The 16,188-nt window shown below is 38.1% G+C and overlaps 1 protein-coding gene across 4 annotated transcripts in view; it reads right to left on the minus strand.

Moving 5' to 3' along the window:
* LOC135162019 (pseudouridylate synthase RPUSD2-like) overlaps window positions 1–16,188 on the minus strand; it is a 116,113-nt gene that overhangs the window by 11,246 nt on the left and 88,679 nt on the right. For all 4 annotated transcript variants that reach the window (XM_064120069.1, XM_064120067.1, XM_064120070.1 and 1 more), the window contains 2 exons: window positions 15,340–15,562; window positions 1,146–1,233 (listed from right to left, as the gene is read on the minus strand). In XM_064120069.1, the coding sequence (XP_063976139.1) occupies window positions 1,146–1,233; window positions 15,340–15,562 (311 nt within the window). The remainder of the gene's footprint in view (window positions 1–1,145; window positions 1,234–15,339; window positions 15,563–16,188) is intronic.

Consider the following 16,188-nt stretch of genomic DNA (forward strand, 5'->3'; position numbering starts at 1 on the left):
TTAAACGAGATGAACTAAAAATTACGTGCCATTTTGACAATATCTGGGAAATTAGTGAGTTCAGAGGGCACCGTAGTCGTTACACATATGACTTCATTTAATTGAGCACCGAACGCATTCGCTAAAAAATGTCTCTGTTTTTTTAAAACAAAATTATTTCTCTCACTGATTACGAATATAATTTCACGAACAATATTTTGTTCGTTGAGAATGTCTGTTGTATTTATTCTTCTACTATTTCAGTCAATTTCAGTGAAAACGAATGTCTGAATTTCACATGTCTTTTGCAGATATTTTTTTAATCCGAAAAATGCATCACCAACGCCAGAACTAGAATTTTCCCGTAGAATTCCTCTCCGTGTTTTGTAATATTTTTCTGTATGCTCACTACCATTCGATATCCTCATTCAATAATCCATAAAAAATGGCATTCAATCTGCAATATCTTCCCTAGACAGGATTATCTCTTTCAAAGAGGGAAATTGCGTCAAAATATTAAATCACGAATGCATTCGACGGCAAACGAGAGGTGAAAGCATTACGATGAAATCACAGAAATGATGCAACTGTAAAAAATAAAATTAAACTACTGGGGGTAAAGAAGCGTAAATTACGAAGAAGGTGAAGGATTGCGCACAAGCGAGGCTTGATTAAATAAAAAAAAAAATTACATGCAGTCGGGATTAGACAGGAAAAATGAGGTGTGAATGGTGGGAAAATTGAGCTTCAGGATTCAAGAGTAAATATGCTGAGATCCGCATGAAAAAAATATATCCTCGGTGATTATATCTAAATTATATGCAACATATATAGCGTATACATATACCGGATATAATATGTTCGAAAAAGAGCCGAATCAATGGTATTGTATACGAGATATAAATTCATTCATTTCCGGACAGACATAACACTGTTAGAAAATTTCTAAAAATTTCAGTCGCTGTATTAGAATTATTTGACACTTTCAAAAAAATTATAATGGAATATGAAGTGGACTTTGCAATTTATTTTAAATATTGGCTGATTCTAGTAATTTTCTAACAGTGATGTTTGAAATATATCTGTGGACTGATATTTTTTTCATGCGGGAAGATGCAATAAGCGTGACACATTTGGCAGTACAGTCCTGGCAGTACACCACTTACAGGGATGGAGGCGGGCTTGTTGACCACGACGACGTCCTCGTCCATGTGTATCACCGTGATCGGCTCCGAGGTGACTGGCACCTCGTGTCTGCAACACACCATATAACCAGCTTAACGTGGCTTTGCTCTATTCAATTACACCTACATTCACACTTACAATTAGACATTAATTCATTGATTCAAATTGTATTTTTTTTGAGTGAGTATTTGGTGAATATACGTGAATGAGAGTGACATAATAATTTTTTAACGACATGGATTTCAGTTTTTGATTTTTTTTTTTCGATTAAAAGCAGCGAACACTGGGTTTGAGATGAATATAGATAAAACGAGACACTTTTTGCTGGTCTTTGAATTTTTTTAATCAATAAGTATTAATCTTTTGACATTTTCGTTCGAGTGGAAATGTTGAATTGTTATTGTTTTAATGGCTAGTGTACTATTTGAAAATTATTAAAGTCATTTTTTAAGAGTGAACGTGTGAGATATAAAAAAATAATAAAATAATATTGTAAAATAATCCCTGAGAAGTGAATCAGGCTTCGTTATACTGTACCGTCTTTTACCCAATGATTTGACAACTTATTACGTGGGTAGTTAGTGGTTTTTTTTATACACCGTAATATATGCTGAAAGTTTGCAAACCATTACGACATTCTGGAGTCACAGTAGAAGTGATCCACGTTGGAATTGATGAAGGTACAATGTTTGAATTTGAAACCCAAATATTTGATATAAAAACCAAAGGGACGGGGTTTTTTTTGGAATTATTCATGGGAAAAAACCTTCAACTGGGGCAGCCCACCGTTCGGATTTCCGTGAATTGAATAAATGGGGAATATTTACTCAGTTGTGTTATTTAGAATAACGAAATAAATTTTGAAATCTTACTCTCGTGTGCCTTTCTCTCACTAGAGCATAAGTGAGTGAGTCATTTTTAATTTAGTCAATGCGGTATGTAATACCGATGAATAATTCATTGGGTTTTAATGAACAAGTTAGTTGGAAGTGATAAAATGACTGAATTTAAGTTTAGTAATGATCGTATTCAATCCTGAAATTGATTTACAGCATTGTTGAGAAAAAATTTAGATTTTACGAGCGCTTTAGTAACAATTTCCATGAATGCAATATTTAAATCCATTTGAGGGGAAAAATGATGCAGCAATTTTCTGAATATACTGGTAATCGAAGAGTATATTCAACCTTTTCAATAGTAACATTATTGAAATAAAAATTAATCATCACGTATTCATTTATACTGAGAACTGGCTTTTCTAAAAATACAAAATTATCCTACATTTTTCCGTGAACTAGATAATTCCCAGACCATTCCCCAAACAATGGGCATGAAATTATTGTTTCAGCCATTTCACACAAATTCTGCACTTAAAAACTGCAAAATGAATAGTAAAAAAATCTCCGTCATATTTTCCCGAGCATCTCGCTATTGTAGTCATCATTCTCTTCTCAGATGAATAATTCATAGAATTGCAGAAACAAAACCATTATTTATGCAGATGCTGAGAGCCGATAAAAATCTAATTAAATAGAAAAATAAAGCCGATAATTAGTTCCTCTAATTGTGATTGTCCTTGAGGCTATCAATACCTCAAAGTATATTTAGCTGTCTTATTCCATTTTCGTCATTAAAGGCAAATATCTCGTCTAATAATCACTGCATAAACAGCCCCTAATCCGGCAAATTCACATCCTCATCCGCAAATCCACATCACATCTGCGAAGTGATTATCCCCAACATACAAATTGAATCAGCAAAATAGCGTATCGATTTTGAATATTCGATTAGTTGAATTCAACATTGTAGTACCAACCCACCCACGCTATGTCTCCTCAGGGATTCTCGTGTCCTCGAGCTCTATAGACGCCATAACAACCGAATTAACCCACTACAGCTCCAGGATTGTCAGCTCCAATATTCCCAGTTACACCGCCAATAAATTTTCGTTCTCAACCCAGCGAATTATGATCACATTCATTATTTAAACCCCTTGTTTTATGGGTTTAATTGAAGGTGTACTATTGCACACGTGAGAGGAATATCTAATCAATACCAAAATTGCATCAGACAGTTCCCTAGATCAACAAAAACACTATTTTGGGGGAGGATTTAGCAGAGAAATTTTCAAAGAGGAATTCACCGGTTTTCCCTGTCTTGTTTCATTATTAATCATTTAAACAAATGAATTATTTTTTTGTAAAGTGCACTGATGGCTAGAGAGCTCTTCAAAAATTGAAAGACCCGGGTTTATACTCGAAATCCAACGAAATTAATTCAATGGTAACTGAAATATGAGAGCATTTCATGAGGCATTCATTGCTGGCACTTCATAAAGTCGTCTTCATTTCAAAAAGCCCAAACATTATATTCCTCTGTTTTACAAGTTATATTGACGATAAATATCTCAATCAGGTAAATTACTTCATGAGCTCGAATTCACGAGGAGTCACTCAGTAATTTGTTTTCCAATCTTCAAAATGGATCCATTAAAATTTCGTCATCGTTGATGGGCATAAAGATATATGTTGAAAACTTGTATTGAACTCTCACAAATTGACTTTTCTTGTTTCACCATTTCCCTACTGATTTTACATTTCACTCGACTCGTTTCGCCACTTCCCATCTAGATTTCGTCTGAAACCCAAATCATGTACAATTCTGAGTCTCGCTTCGGTCACATGCTCACCCAAAAACCAAAAGGAGAAAAAATAGCCTGGGTGAAAACGAAGAGGGCGACAGTGGAAAAAGGAATTACCCTGGCAACAAAGCATCCACGGTACCTTCACGTACGAGCCTCGAATCACCGAGGCGCGAAGGCCATTTTTGTAAAAAACTATCTACCGTACAGTGCGAGCAGATGAGTCTCTCACTTCTCACAAAATTTTTTTTATTCACCACATCTCCAGGCTCTCTCTTCTCCTGCACCCCTATCACACCAATTCTTTTTTTTCGTGTACTCTCAACCCACGAGTTTCATGAATTTAGCACATACGACGCATACTCCACCATATGATTCGACGTTCCACCAGGGTGATTATACAATTCCCCAGAATGGTCTACTGTCGCGACCAAGAAAAATCGCCCAAAATTAAATTTTTATTCTCAAAATATATGTCCTCTGTTCAAATTTCGTGTGCATCGACCTATACAAAGCCATCGTCTCTATATTTATTGTAAATTATACCAAACGACTATTTTCCAGAATTAACCATTAATTAATTACCTGATTTGCTGAAAATACAATAACAATTTCCCCCCAAATCGGATTAAATGCCGCTCACCTGTAAATTACTACCTCATTATTCATCAAATTTGGAAAAAACCTAACGCCCTACCTAATTATCTGCATATACAGATAGTGATCTCCCTCATCCCCCACCCCGCTGTCTCACCATCTATTTCATTTCCACAAAGTGCATGCAAGAGTGTTCCGTAGTGAAAGGAGTAGATAAGAAAATTTTGTCGAGGGATCAGACTCGAGCGTTCGGCTGGGAAACTTTGTCTTCAAATTATTATAGAATAATTTCAACGTATTACCAACCCTTCTCCATTAAACTCACCCCCCCCCCCACACCCCAGGCACTTGCTATGTAGTAGTTTCCAGGTGCACGTGTACTAGTTTAATTCTCTCATTAATATTCGTGAATCTCACGCGAGATTAAACATCGATTTTAACTGCGGGGAGGATTACGAGCGATGCGAAATGCGTTTCTCTGCGTTTTTCTTTTGGGGGGGTGGGAGGGAGGAGGGGTGGGCTAAAATAGGCGAACACTGGGTGAAGTCGGTCGACACGCGATCCAGTCAGTGCAATGGGGATAAACATTTCGCTAGGTGTAGACGAGACCAACAGATTTACCGATATCATCGGTAGTAGGTTTTGAGATAGCTCAAGACAGGGGGGTTAGGATGGGCCAGGACTAAACGGGCTTTCGAGTAATATATCATTCTGTCGTACCTCAGTGGCGTGCCCTCGACCCCAACGGGTGATAGTCTGAATTTATACCTAGACGGGGGCGGTTTGTTATGTATTTATGGCCGAATTCGGGACAAAGTGGAAATTATTGTTTTTATTTTTGTTATTTATGAGACTCTGCCAAGGGAGGGTTTTCTTTTGTTGGCGATGGTGGAGGGGTGGAATGCACTGTGAGTGAAGAAGTTTTTTTTTATGATTAATGATTTTTCTTCAACGGTGGGATATGAGCTGAGTGAATACACTCGGAGATGGGTGAGTCTATTTCAAGATATTCTATTGGTATTACGTCACACCGACTCATTAAACATTCAAGAGTATATTCACATACTCATAGGGACAATCGACTCTGCAGGGAATCAATATATTTTATGAGAGTATAATTTATGAAGGTGAACAGATTAAGTTGAAGAAAATAAGTCATATTGGGAAAGTAATTCATTACTTTGCATGAAGTTTAAATTTTCATCGCAATCATGCGACATTTCTGGGAATAGGGAATATTATGTGGGGAATCTTTCATAGCCGATTTTATTTTCATACCCCTCAGTTCAATTAATTCATTTAATCCTCTTTTATTAATGGGTTGAATGACATGACTCAAGAAAATGTCATAATTCTTGACAGTAAAAAATTTTTTTATTCCATAAATTAAGTATGATCCGTCAAAAAATTTAATTATTATGTAAGAAATACCTCACACATGTTTGTCGAACGAAATTGGAAAAACCTTTCGAATTAAAATCAATTAATCGTTCATTTTCACCAACTTGTTGTTACCCATTCATCTGTTAAATGGCTCATCGAAATAATCGAGTGATTAATAAAAATCTCGTACGCCACGCACGTGATCATTTCGCATCCGTTTTCCATTCCAAGCCCGTTAATTTGCAATTTTTTTCAATCGTTTCGAGCTTTGAATTCCAGTTGATTTCAAAAAATTTTCAAGTACAGTCCGAGTGATTTGTCGACTGAAATTAATATGATTTTATTAAAACTGTTGGAGTATTCAGGCCGGAAAAGTTGGAGAGAATGCAATAACCCCGATAGTTGATAATGCAATTTTTAATTAGGGAGGAAACGTAAATATTCGCGGATGGGATCGTCCGGTGAAACATAAATATCATCAGATATTGGAAAAATTTTTATTACAATTTTGTCGAAGTGTTTAATTTCATCAGCTGCAGTTTTTTTTATTTTCCCTTCGCCAATAAAAAAAATTTAATTGAATCCCCTGGGATTGTCCGATGTGCATTTCATTCACAGGCTAATAAAAATAAAATGATTGTTCTTTTTGCAAATAATATCCCACCCGCCATTGAAATCGACCTGACTAATGCAGATATCTCCGTCCAAATTTATTGACTTTCTCCAAGGGCGATCCCCTAAGATCTCCCTTCCCATCAACGATAATAATCTCTTCAAGAATCCCCTCTTGTCTCTTCTAATTCGTCTACTCTCATCCACCGCAATTACCTACCTTCGTCCTCCAAAAATTTCCCCCCCACAATCTCATCAAATCCATAATTACCCACTCCCTCAGAAAAACCTCGGAGTATCGGAGAATTTATGTTCCAATACCCGAGATCATAGTTTGTGCTGGTCTTAAAAAATCGTAAAAAACTAGAGTCCATATTCGTTGCAAACGAAGTACCTCCGGTATCGAGGGGCTGACGGTTGAACGGCTCTTTTTACCTCTTTCTTCCCTGTCCTCATTCTAGTTCATGATACGTGTCTTCAAGCAGAACTAGACGTGGAGAACTACCGAACGATCGGTGGAAAGGGAGGATAAAAAAAAAAATCGAAGGAAGTAAAAAGAAGAGGGACGATTTCCAATGGCTTTCATTGGACAAACTCCACTGGCTTCTCAATCTTCCCTCAATCTTCAAACTCTTCTCCCTGAATCCACCCCTCAACTCCCCACCCAACCGCCATGTCTAGTTGGTACGCTTGTAAACACTCCTGGGTAAAGCTGTATACAAGCCATAGTACATGGTGCTTTTATCCGAGATTACCGCGACGCCATGCCACTCCTCCTTTATACCCATACCACCGCTATCCTCGCTTGGCTCTCACTAATTGGGTTATCGTAACCAATTTCGAATTCCCACCACCTGAGAGGGGGAATTGAACGAGGAAACTCGCATCATCCAGTCATCCCCTGTCCTCAACGTCAATACCATCTAGCTTTCGTCTTGCTAATTATGGGGGGGCGGAGGGGAGGGGGAGAGTTACAACCACATACCTCCAGGGAATTTGAGGTATAAATTGCAGATGGATTTTCGGGTAAATGGTTCGTCATTGTGATGGTGAGAAAATTTTTTGGAGATGGAGGGATGTGAGAGACAGCTAATGGCGGTTGCAACGAATTTTTACGTTATTTTACTGTCGCTTGGGCCAATATAATAATATAATTGTATAGGCGGAGAGAAAAATTCCGGAAAAATTATGTGCATTTTTCAATTTAGCGAGGATATATTAATGTTTAATAATTTATCCATGATAATGAATTTTTTAAAATAAAAATTTCATAAGGAATATACGGAGTGAATGTCTTACGGAAGCAAATGAAAATTTCATTCCTTTAATATATGAGAGTCGGATAATCAGTGAGTGATCCTCATCGTCATTCACACCCTGATTTTCGAACTTCGAAATTAAATGATTTACTTCACTGCATCTGCATACTACGTATCACATTTTAAATGAGCAAATATTTATTCGAATGCAAGAATTTGCTCTTCATTACACCCAATCCTACGCCGTTTCCCCAGGTATTATTTACAGTATTTGTTTCACCCATCATTTTCCAGAGATAAATGTTCAATAAAATCGCGCATCCTTTACGCAATTCCGTAACAAATTTTAGGTAACAAAAATTTTACTGGCATTCTGTCACTTCACTCGTTCCACTGACAATTTACTGACAAAATAAAGTGTTGACCGCGAGGCAACCTTTCGGAAGATAAAAAATAATACCATAAAAACCAAAGTGTAAACACTTACTGAAATAATAATTACTAGTTTTCATGTATTACCCTCTCAATTTAATAATTTTTTTCCTTCGCCCGGTGCCATTGAAACGCCGGCAATTTTTAGTCTCTCCCTAAATATCGTTTCGCCATTTTTCCGGCACATGTGACCCCCATAAACTCCACCATGCCCATTTACGATGCCTCTCTCGCATTGACAATAACACAAAAAGGAAAAACCCGTAAATCCATAAAACTTGCAGGTCCATCAAGATTGTTTCGAATTTAATATTCAGCAACCCAGACTGAGAAAAGAAGAGGCCCGTTTTCTTTATCACAGGAGTACCACCACCAAGTTTTACGAACTCCCCTGCACTCGGGTGCCGTAAAACGTTTACGGTTGTACAGGGCAAATAGAGAGGGAGGGGAGGGGGGGGGTGAACTCCAGTACACGGTATATATTACAACCGAATGAGGAAAGACAAGTCTGTGTTATCCTCTGGTGTTTGCTACCATTCCTATATAACTGAAACATAGACCCTGTAATGCTAGGTGGTTTGCGGCAAAGGAAATGAATTTTATTAAAAGAACCGAGGTACATGGTTAATCATTACAGTAGCAACTCACCCCTATATTTACCCCCAGCGCTTGAATTCATACTGCCTTTCCATTTTTTTTTTCCTCCCCCTCTTTGTCGTCCTCTTTGCCATTTTCACAAAGACCAGTGGATGACAAAAAAGTTCCGAGGACAGGGGAGACAAAAAAATATATCTGTTTAAAGTTGTCCACACAAGTTACTTTTCTCTACAACTGCTGTAAAATCGTTTACGACTCGCTTCTGCAGACCGTTGGAACGTGGATATTTACGGGGTCAAAGGTTTCACCATCTGGATTTTGCGCAATTGAATTTGCTAAACTACTTGTGTCTGAGTCGGACTGTTGCTGGGTAATGGATATGGGGAGATCTCTTTCTCCTTCGCATCCATCAAAATGCACATCTTGGTGTAGCGGATAGAGGGTAATGAAGGTCGATGCATTCAGCTGCAATCAGTGCACGTGGGACCTTGAGTTGAAAGGGAAATGGGGAGATGTTTGGGAATTAATTGGATTGTGAATGAAATATGTCAAGAAGTCGATATGATTTTTCACTGAATAATGCCGGACTAATTAAAGATAAGTTAATCAGGGAGCGCTGAAGGTGACAAATTAAGGGGACTTTCTCTCCCCAAATGATATTTCCTCGATGATGTGTTATGACATTCAGACTTTTTACGAGATGCGTTTGACAAATGATGTTGTTGTCAATTTGAAACGTTATCTGTGCCTGTGAACCGAATTTTCTAATGTTTTCATACCTAAACGTATATTTTCCTGTGCAGAAGTGCTTTACACCTCGTGAAGTGCATCTTACATTTGATTGTGAGGTATAAATTACGTTTATGTAACCGATCACACGGTTTTATGATTACTAATCCATAATTAACGAGGAGGGAAGAGAAGTCGATTCAACCGCGAGATACATTTTTTGTCGAATTATGCAAAAGCAGATCGTAAAATAAACTTCTATTAAGATCGTAATTTATCGTTCCTTCAAGCTCCACATGATTCTGAGTTTCCGGAGATTTCATAATAATTTTATTATTCTACCTGCGTAAAGCGTACTGGAATATTCAGAAATTTCGCAATATCAGTGAGGGAATTCCTTCAGAATTCAGTGAAAATTCACCGGGTCAAATTTCCTCGAGCACATGTACCCGAAATTTCCGGCCAAATGATGTAATCAACAGGGAATTACAGACTGTACCCTTCACCCTACGTGTCTACCAGAATATTCACTCAGGGTTTCCTATACAGGGACCGACTGAGTTGCACCAAGTTTGAAACCTCGAACCGCAATCATCGATGTGCAGGTGACCTTGAGCCAGAAGACAAGGCGAAATGAGGCAATGTTGGCCAAACGTGGAGGAATGCCGAAGTGATGTACTAATCGAGTATGGAGCTTTGTACATTAGCTATGCTCGATTGCCCCGGTACCCGAGAGTACTCAGTTGGCTTGAGTTTGCTGGACGGAGATTGGAAACTTGGTAAAGCAATCGGTCACACAACTTCAAGTGTCTTATCGATTGGTAGTAGTTTGTAGGGCTTTAAAGAAGAAATTCAGGATGACACTTGAGGGAGTTGAGGTGATCGTCTGGATGCAGTTCAATCTGGAAAAGATGTTCTTTAATTGTGTTACTGGTTTGAGGGAGTGATAGGGTTGTTGGAGTGATCAGCTTGCTCCTCGCTATTTTCGTCCTAACAGTTGATTTTTTTTGACACTAAAAACCCTGACAAAATTACCAAAACTGATTGATGATTAGATGTGGCCTGTCATGGACACTTGATGAGGCACAACCCGGACATGTTACTCATTTCCTGTTGATTCGTCATGATATTCAGATTGGACGCCCCTACCAAAGAGGAATGTAATCACAAAGTTTAGAATATGGTGAATGGAAAGATTGACAGATAATACACATCGATTCCCAAATCATCTACACTGAAGTACTTGTCACAAATTGCCATGAAAATGGCAGGACAACTCATCAATTCCACCCCTGAATTCCATAAAAAATGACTAATGACAATAAGAATATTATCCCATTATCCACCATTTTCCCATTCCATCCATCAAAGCACCTTTCGATAACCAAAAAGCCTCAATCCCAATTGCATCCCGCCTGTCATTGACACCTTCATGAAACCCTCTTCGCTCGTTACTCAACTTTACGACAGCCACACACGACCAACACAAGATGTCGTAACGATTAAATGTCACGACCTTGATAATAGCCTCTGATATTTCCGTTACGATTTAGATCCCTGATGACGCGTCAACTCCACAGCTGTTGATGCCCCTGATAATCATCACGCTCAATTAAGACAACCAACAATCAAAACGATTTTTACCTCCTCAACGTTTCATTACAGTCCATCACTGAAGCGACTCATAAACGTGACTAGCTATTTATATCACCTCAACGCTGAGTATTTCAGAGTGCTAATCTCACCTCCAAATGCACTCTCATTCTCTCACCCCACGTCTATTTCATGAACCCCACCATATGCCGTGGCGAATGCAACTTGAAAAGAACAAATTAAAAAAAATAAAGTCTAAAGAAAAACGACCTGAAGAGGATACCCGAGACACAAAAAGGGGATTCGCTGCCAACTCTGTTTCGAAACTTAGCTTTATAACCCAATTATACTTATGCGGCACTAGCTAAAACCTTTTCGGCGCTATTTTACGCTTTTGTTTTTCACATGCGACACAGCCAACTCTCCCCCTCTATCCTCTTCCCTCCATCTGCTCTCTCGTTTCTTCCTCCATTTGGATAATTGCGTTATTCCATAACTTCTTTACATAAAACAGTGAAATATTTTAATCGTCCACGAACAGTATTCCAACTACTAATTACTCAACTTCTAAAATACACGGAAAATTAAGGTTTACAAAATCGCAAGCCACCTCCACATTTGCTCAAGTACTATTTTTCAACGAATTCCGGATATTTCTGTCATCTTTCGTTTCAAATTTTTACCGACAACTCATTAATCATCATTTCTCATCATTGAACAGTTCGAGAATAAAAAAAAAGAGGTCATCCCCATGGCCATGTTCGCCTACCCAAAATTCATAGCGTTTTGAACCCAAATTATGGTTCAAATAGGCAAACAAATTATTCAAGGGGTGACAGACGATGATTATTTCCTGACAATCGTTAGACTAATGTCCTCGAAATAAGGGAGATTTTGAAAGGCCGTGACCAACAACTAATTGCGCAACTTCTAGAACCCAACGTTAAATAACATTTACAAATTTGGAAAGAGCCACGTTTACTCGGGCCCATTCCACCAACAAATTCCCGAGATTTCTGTGTATTTACGTTTGAAATTTCAACAGAGTGGCAATCAATTAGCATTGTTCATCACCGCTGAACAATTCAGAAAGCAGGTAAAAGAGGTTATCCTCCCTGGTATGTCCACCCACTCAAAATTCACCGTCACATGAACAAGAGTTTGACGGAAAATTACGTAAATTTACTGTTGACGTTTATAGGAGAAGTACTATGGGTCTAGCTATTAGCGTTACACTAATGGTGGAACACAGTTAACGCACTAGTACCAGTAGTACACCATATAGTCAACCAAAATGCAGATCTTTTAATGCGTCCCTTAATGGCACTAGCATCCACCCGACCACCCACCAACCCACCCGGACACACACACACACACACACACACGAGTAAAAATACCACGTGAGGTTTTTCACTTGTGAAATTTGCGTCACGCTGTGATGAATTTTTAAAGCCTCTGTATAAGACACATTGGGGTCGAGGATGTGAGCTTTGTTGAGCTTTGACATTCTCTAATTATCGTGTTAGCTATGCACAGATGTTTATTCAATATCTTTCGGTGAATTTAATTGATCAAAGCACATGAAATTATTAAAATGAAATGGAAGATAAAAATAAATTCAGACGCGCCAAGGTGTATCTGTTTGTCTTTTAATTTTCTTCAATTACTGTGTCATGATCAAAGGGGCCACTTTAATTTTCCTCTTATCCGAGACGGTTTATCCCATCCTTCTCAACTTTCGTCTCTCTCCCCATCGTTGCACAACTCTTTTGACCGACGATTTATTCAACCTGACGTGCAATTGCCGGGGTTCAACATTGTACATACAATTTATAACATTCAATTTCACTAGAGTGAACTAATAAAATCGCCCCTGTTTTGACCTACAAATGCAACAATTCCATAAACAAAACAACACAACAGTCCTCGGTTTATCCTCATGTATTAGCACATACTCACTAAATTATCATTATTCTCTTCCCCCGTTTTTCAGTTTAAAGGAGAGTACAGGTGAACTTAATTGGGGCGTTTCAAGAGACCCTGGTGGCACGGGGGAGAATATTTTAAGTTGAGTTGAGAGGGTAAAAAAAATAAGGCTGGGGGATAAAATTTCAGGGTATTTTCTTGCACGCTGGAAATTGGCTGAGGGGGGTTTCAACCTAATTTGTCGTGAGAATTTTTTTTACACCGTTTTTGCACTTGGAGGGCTGCTGTCGGGTTAACATGGGAACCTTAGATGGGGAGGGGGCGGAGAAGCGATGAACAAGTAGGTTGCCGGGGTGTGGTGAACAGTTTCTGGTTGATAGAATAGAATGGTGGCTCTAACACGAGGAGAAAAACGTTTTATCCTCGAGTATTAGACCATGTTTTACGTTATGACATAAATTCAGTGGCAAAATTCTAGAAAATCTCGTCACTTGATAAGAAATCTCCTCAAATCGTAAAATTTCGGGACTCCACTGAATTTACAATCAAAACTAAAATACTCAGCACCCAAAATGACGTTAAATTATTGACTAGGCACGAATGGAGGAATATATTAACCTGAATTTCCATAGAATATAATTATAAAGCTGATTAATTAAGGGGACATTCATAGTTCAATAAAATTCACACCTCTCCAGGATTTTCTAATTCCAATAGAAAATTTAAACCCTGAATTATTGCAAACTAAATTCCATATTTTTGCAGTTCCAACTGTGATAACTCTATTTCCCCAAACTCCCATAAAGAACTTCATAATTCCAAAGCCCACCCAGCCAACAAAAAAGCTCACCCACTCTCTGAAATAAATCCGAAACATACTTGATAAACTGGATATCCTCAGACGAGGTCAATCTTGTAAAAAATTTCCCTATAAATCTTGATACATGTGGATTAAAACTTCAGGATAAATTCTCAAACTGACCCAGTTATGTTTACTCAAGCTCAGCCCTATCCTCCGTGTATCACGCTAAAAAACCAGTTTTTTTTTATTTACCTCGTTCAGCAAAAAGAGGCAAACTTCTATATGTTTAATGTGAAAGTATTAATCCCCAGGATAGGATACAGCTTTTTGGCACAAGATCGAACGCAAGTGCTGGAAGGCTGGGCTCATAAATTATTTATCTATGTACTGGATGCTAGTTCCAAGCTTACGAAACGGTTGGAGGATGGGGAATTTAGCTGGGGCGAATGCCCAACTAAATTTTAGGACGCAATACAAAATGGAAGAGTCAATGTAGCCCATGATACTTTTTACCGTTTGCACGTCTCTGGTGTTTAGGCATTAGGCGCCAAAAAGCAACAGTTTGAAGAAAACAAAACGGCGAAAACGGATAAACACCAGAGGAGATTTCAGTTTATTTATTTTCTCGACTATTTTTCGCATTTGTCTGCAGTTTTTTCAGGCACTTCCGTCTGTTTTGCTCTAGCAGACAGTTCTTGAACCTCGGAGAATGTGAGGAGGGAGGATTTAAGCCTTTAAACCCGAGTGCTGCAGACCTTGACAACAAAGTTGTTGCACTGACAGAAAAAAATTATTTTCATTGAGATATTTATCTTGAAATCTGTATTATGTACTTGAACGACTTGCAAATTAAATGGACCTCATGGCTAAGTTGATTCAAAACAGAATTTTTAAAAACATAATAAATTTTTAAAATAATATGATATAATCTTCTAATTATTCTCATTATTTTTGAAAATTAATTAGCTTTCTGAACAATATAAACAGTGACCGTCTATTAGTCATTGATGAGGTCGATAATTTAGCTGAAGTATTTGCACTTGAAGATTAAAAAACGAATGATGGTTGGTTCAAATTAAATTCTCTGAACGAAACAAATTTTTTCTGTCAGCATAGTGACTACTCCCCTCACACAATTTCTCTCTAATTTTTTGTTGAACAAAAATTTGCATTCACGTTCTGGTGACAATAAAACGGCATGGGAGAAGTAGACAATGGCCGCATTGTTTCTTCGTTAGGTCTTCCATGGAGTGATAGGACATAATTTTTTATGGAAATTAGGGAGCGAAGAGGTGGGAATTATCTTCCTTCGTTTTTCGCTTTTCAGAATTTTTCTTTATTTGGTTTTGCTGCTTTTTCTCCCTTCCCATACGGATACTTTTTTATTTTCCGTTTTCATTGGTTGAGTGCACATCTGCCGGAGGGAACTTAAGCTACTCTACTTCAAGCGGACAGTGGAATACGCGCTGAATGTGCAGACGGAAATTTCCATATCGCTATTTTTGTATTAGAGTGAATGGATTATTTTAATTCCCTCTCGTGTGATTCTGAATGTTGAGAGGATTTCTAAGGTGGGTGATGAAGGGTAAGAGGGGCTCACTCACCTGTGAACGACGTTGGCGAGGAGATCGTTGTGCCGCAATCTGTAGTCAACGTCGACCTTCTGGTAATTGACCGTGAGAGTGCCAGCACGGATGCATCTCTCGTATTCCTCGGCCGGATGGGCACGAAATTCACGGGCAAACACCTCGAGGATCTTCTCACCCACCCAACGACCCTTCGTGAAGGTCGTGAAGGTGAAATAGTAGGGGTAGACTTTTCGGAGGCCTGAAACAGAGACGAGTGAATTGATGTTAGTGGAGTTTGAACATGTGGAAAGCGGTTTTAGTTATTGCTGAGAATTTTCTAATGACTACGAGTCTAATTGTCGAATAATTGATTTGAAATCGTCATAATTCTTCATCTTCTTTCCTCCTCTTCTAATTTTTTATTCACTGAATGTAAGCTGGGTAGGATAAACTCACGAAATGAACAGTGACAGATAATATTTTGGTTAACAAGAAAGCTCATGACTTGTACTTGAAAATGAACCCAAACGATGTACATTTTTTATGTCCAGTGGAGCTTTAAATTCCTCGTTTTCAAGGCACATCCTAGGAGTTTAAAAATTTCAGTATGTGAATGTATCGATCGTCTTCAAGTGGAAGAAGTGCTACGAGACATAGCCTCGGAACTCCAAGAGAAAACTTAATTCTTTATTCAGTATTTTCTCAATTCAATTCCTCTTCACCTTCAAAGTGAAATATTATTGGAAGCATTCTCCACTTATCTCATACACTGACAGCAAGACAAATATTTTTATTGAAATATCTGAATTATTCTGTATCGCATAAAATAATTCCTGCAAGAAAACCACATGTTACTCACTCCAACAATTGTTTCAGTTAAAAATG

The sequence above is a fragment of the Diachasmimorpha longicaudata genome, chromosome 5 (assembly GCF_034640455.1).
Source record: "Diachasmimorpha longicaudata isolate KC_UGA_2023 chromosome 5, iyDiaLong2, whole genome shotgun sequence".
Classification (NCBI taxonomy): Eukaryota; Metazoa; Arthropoda; class Insecta; order Hymenoptera; family Braconidae; genus Diachasmimorpha; species Diachasmimorpha longicaudata.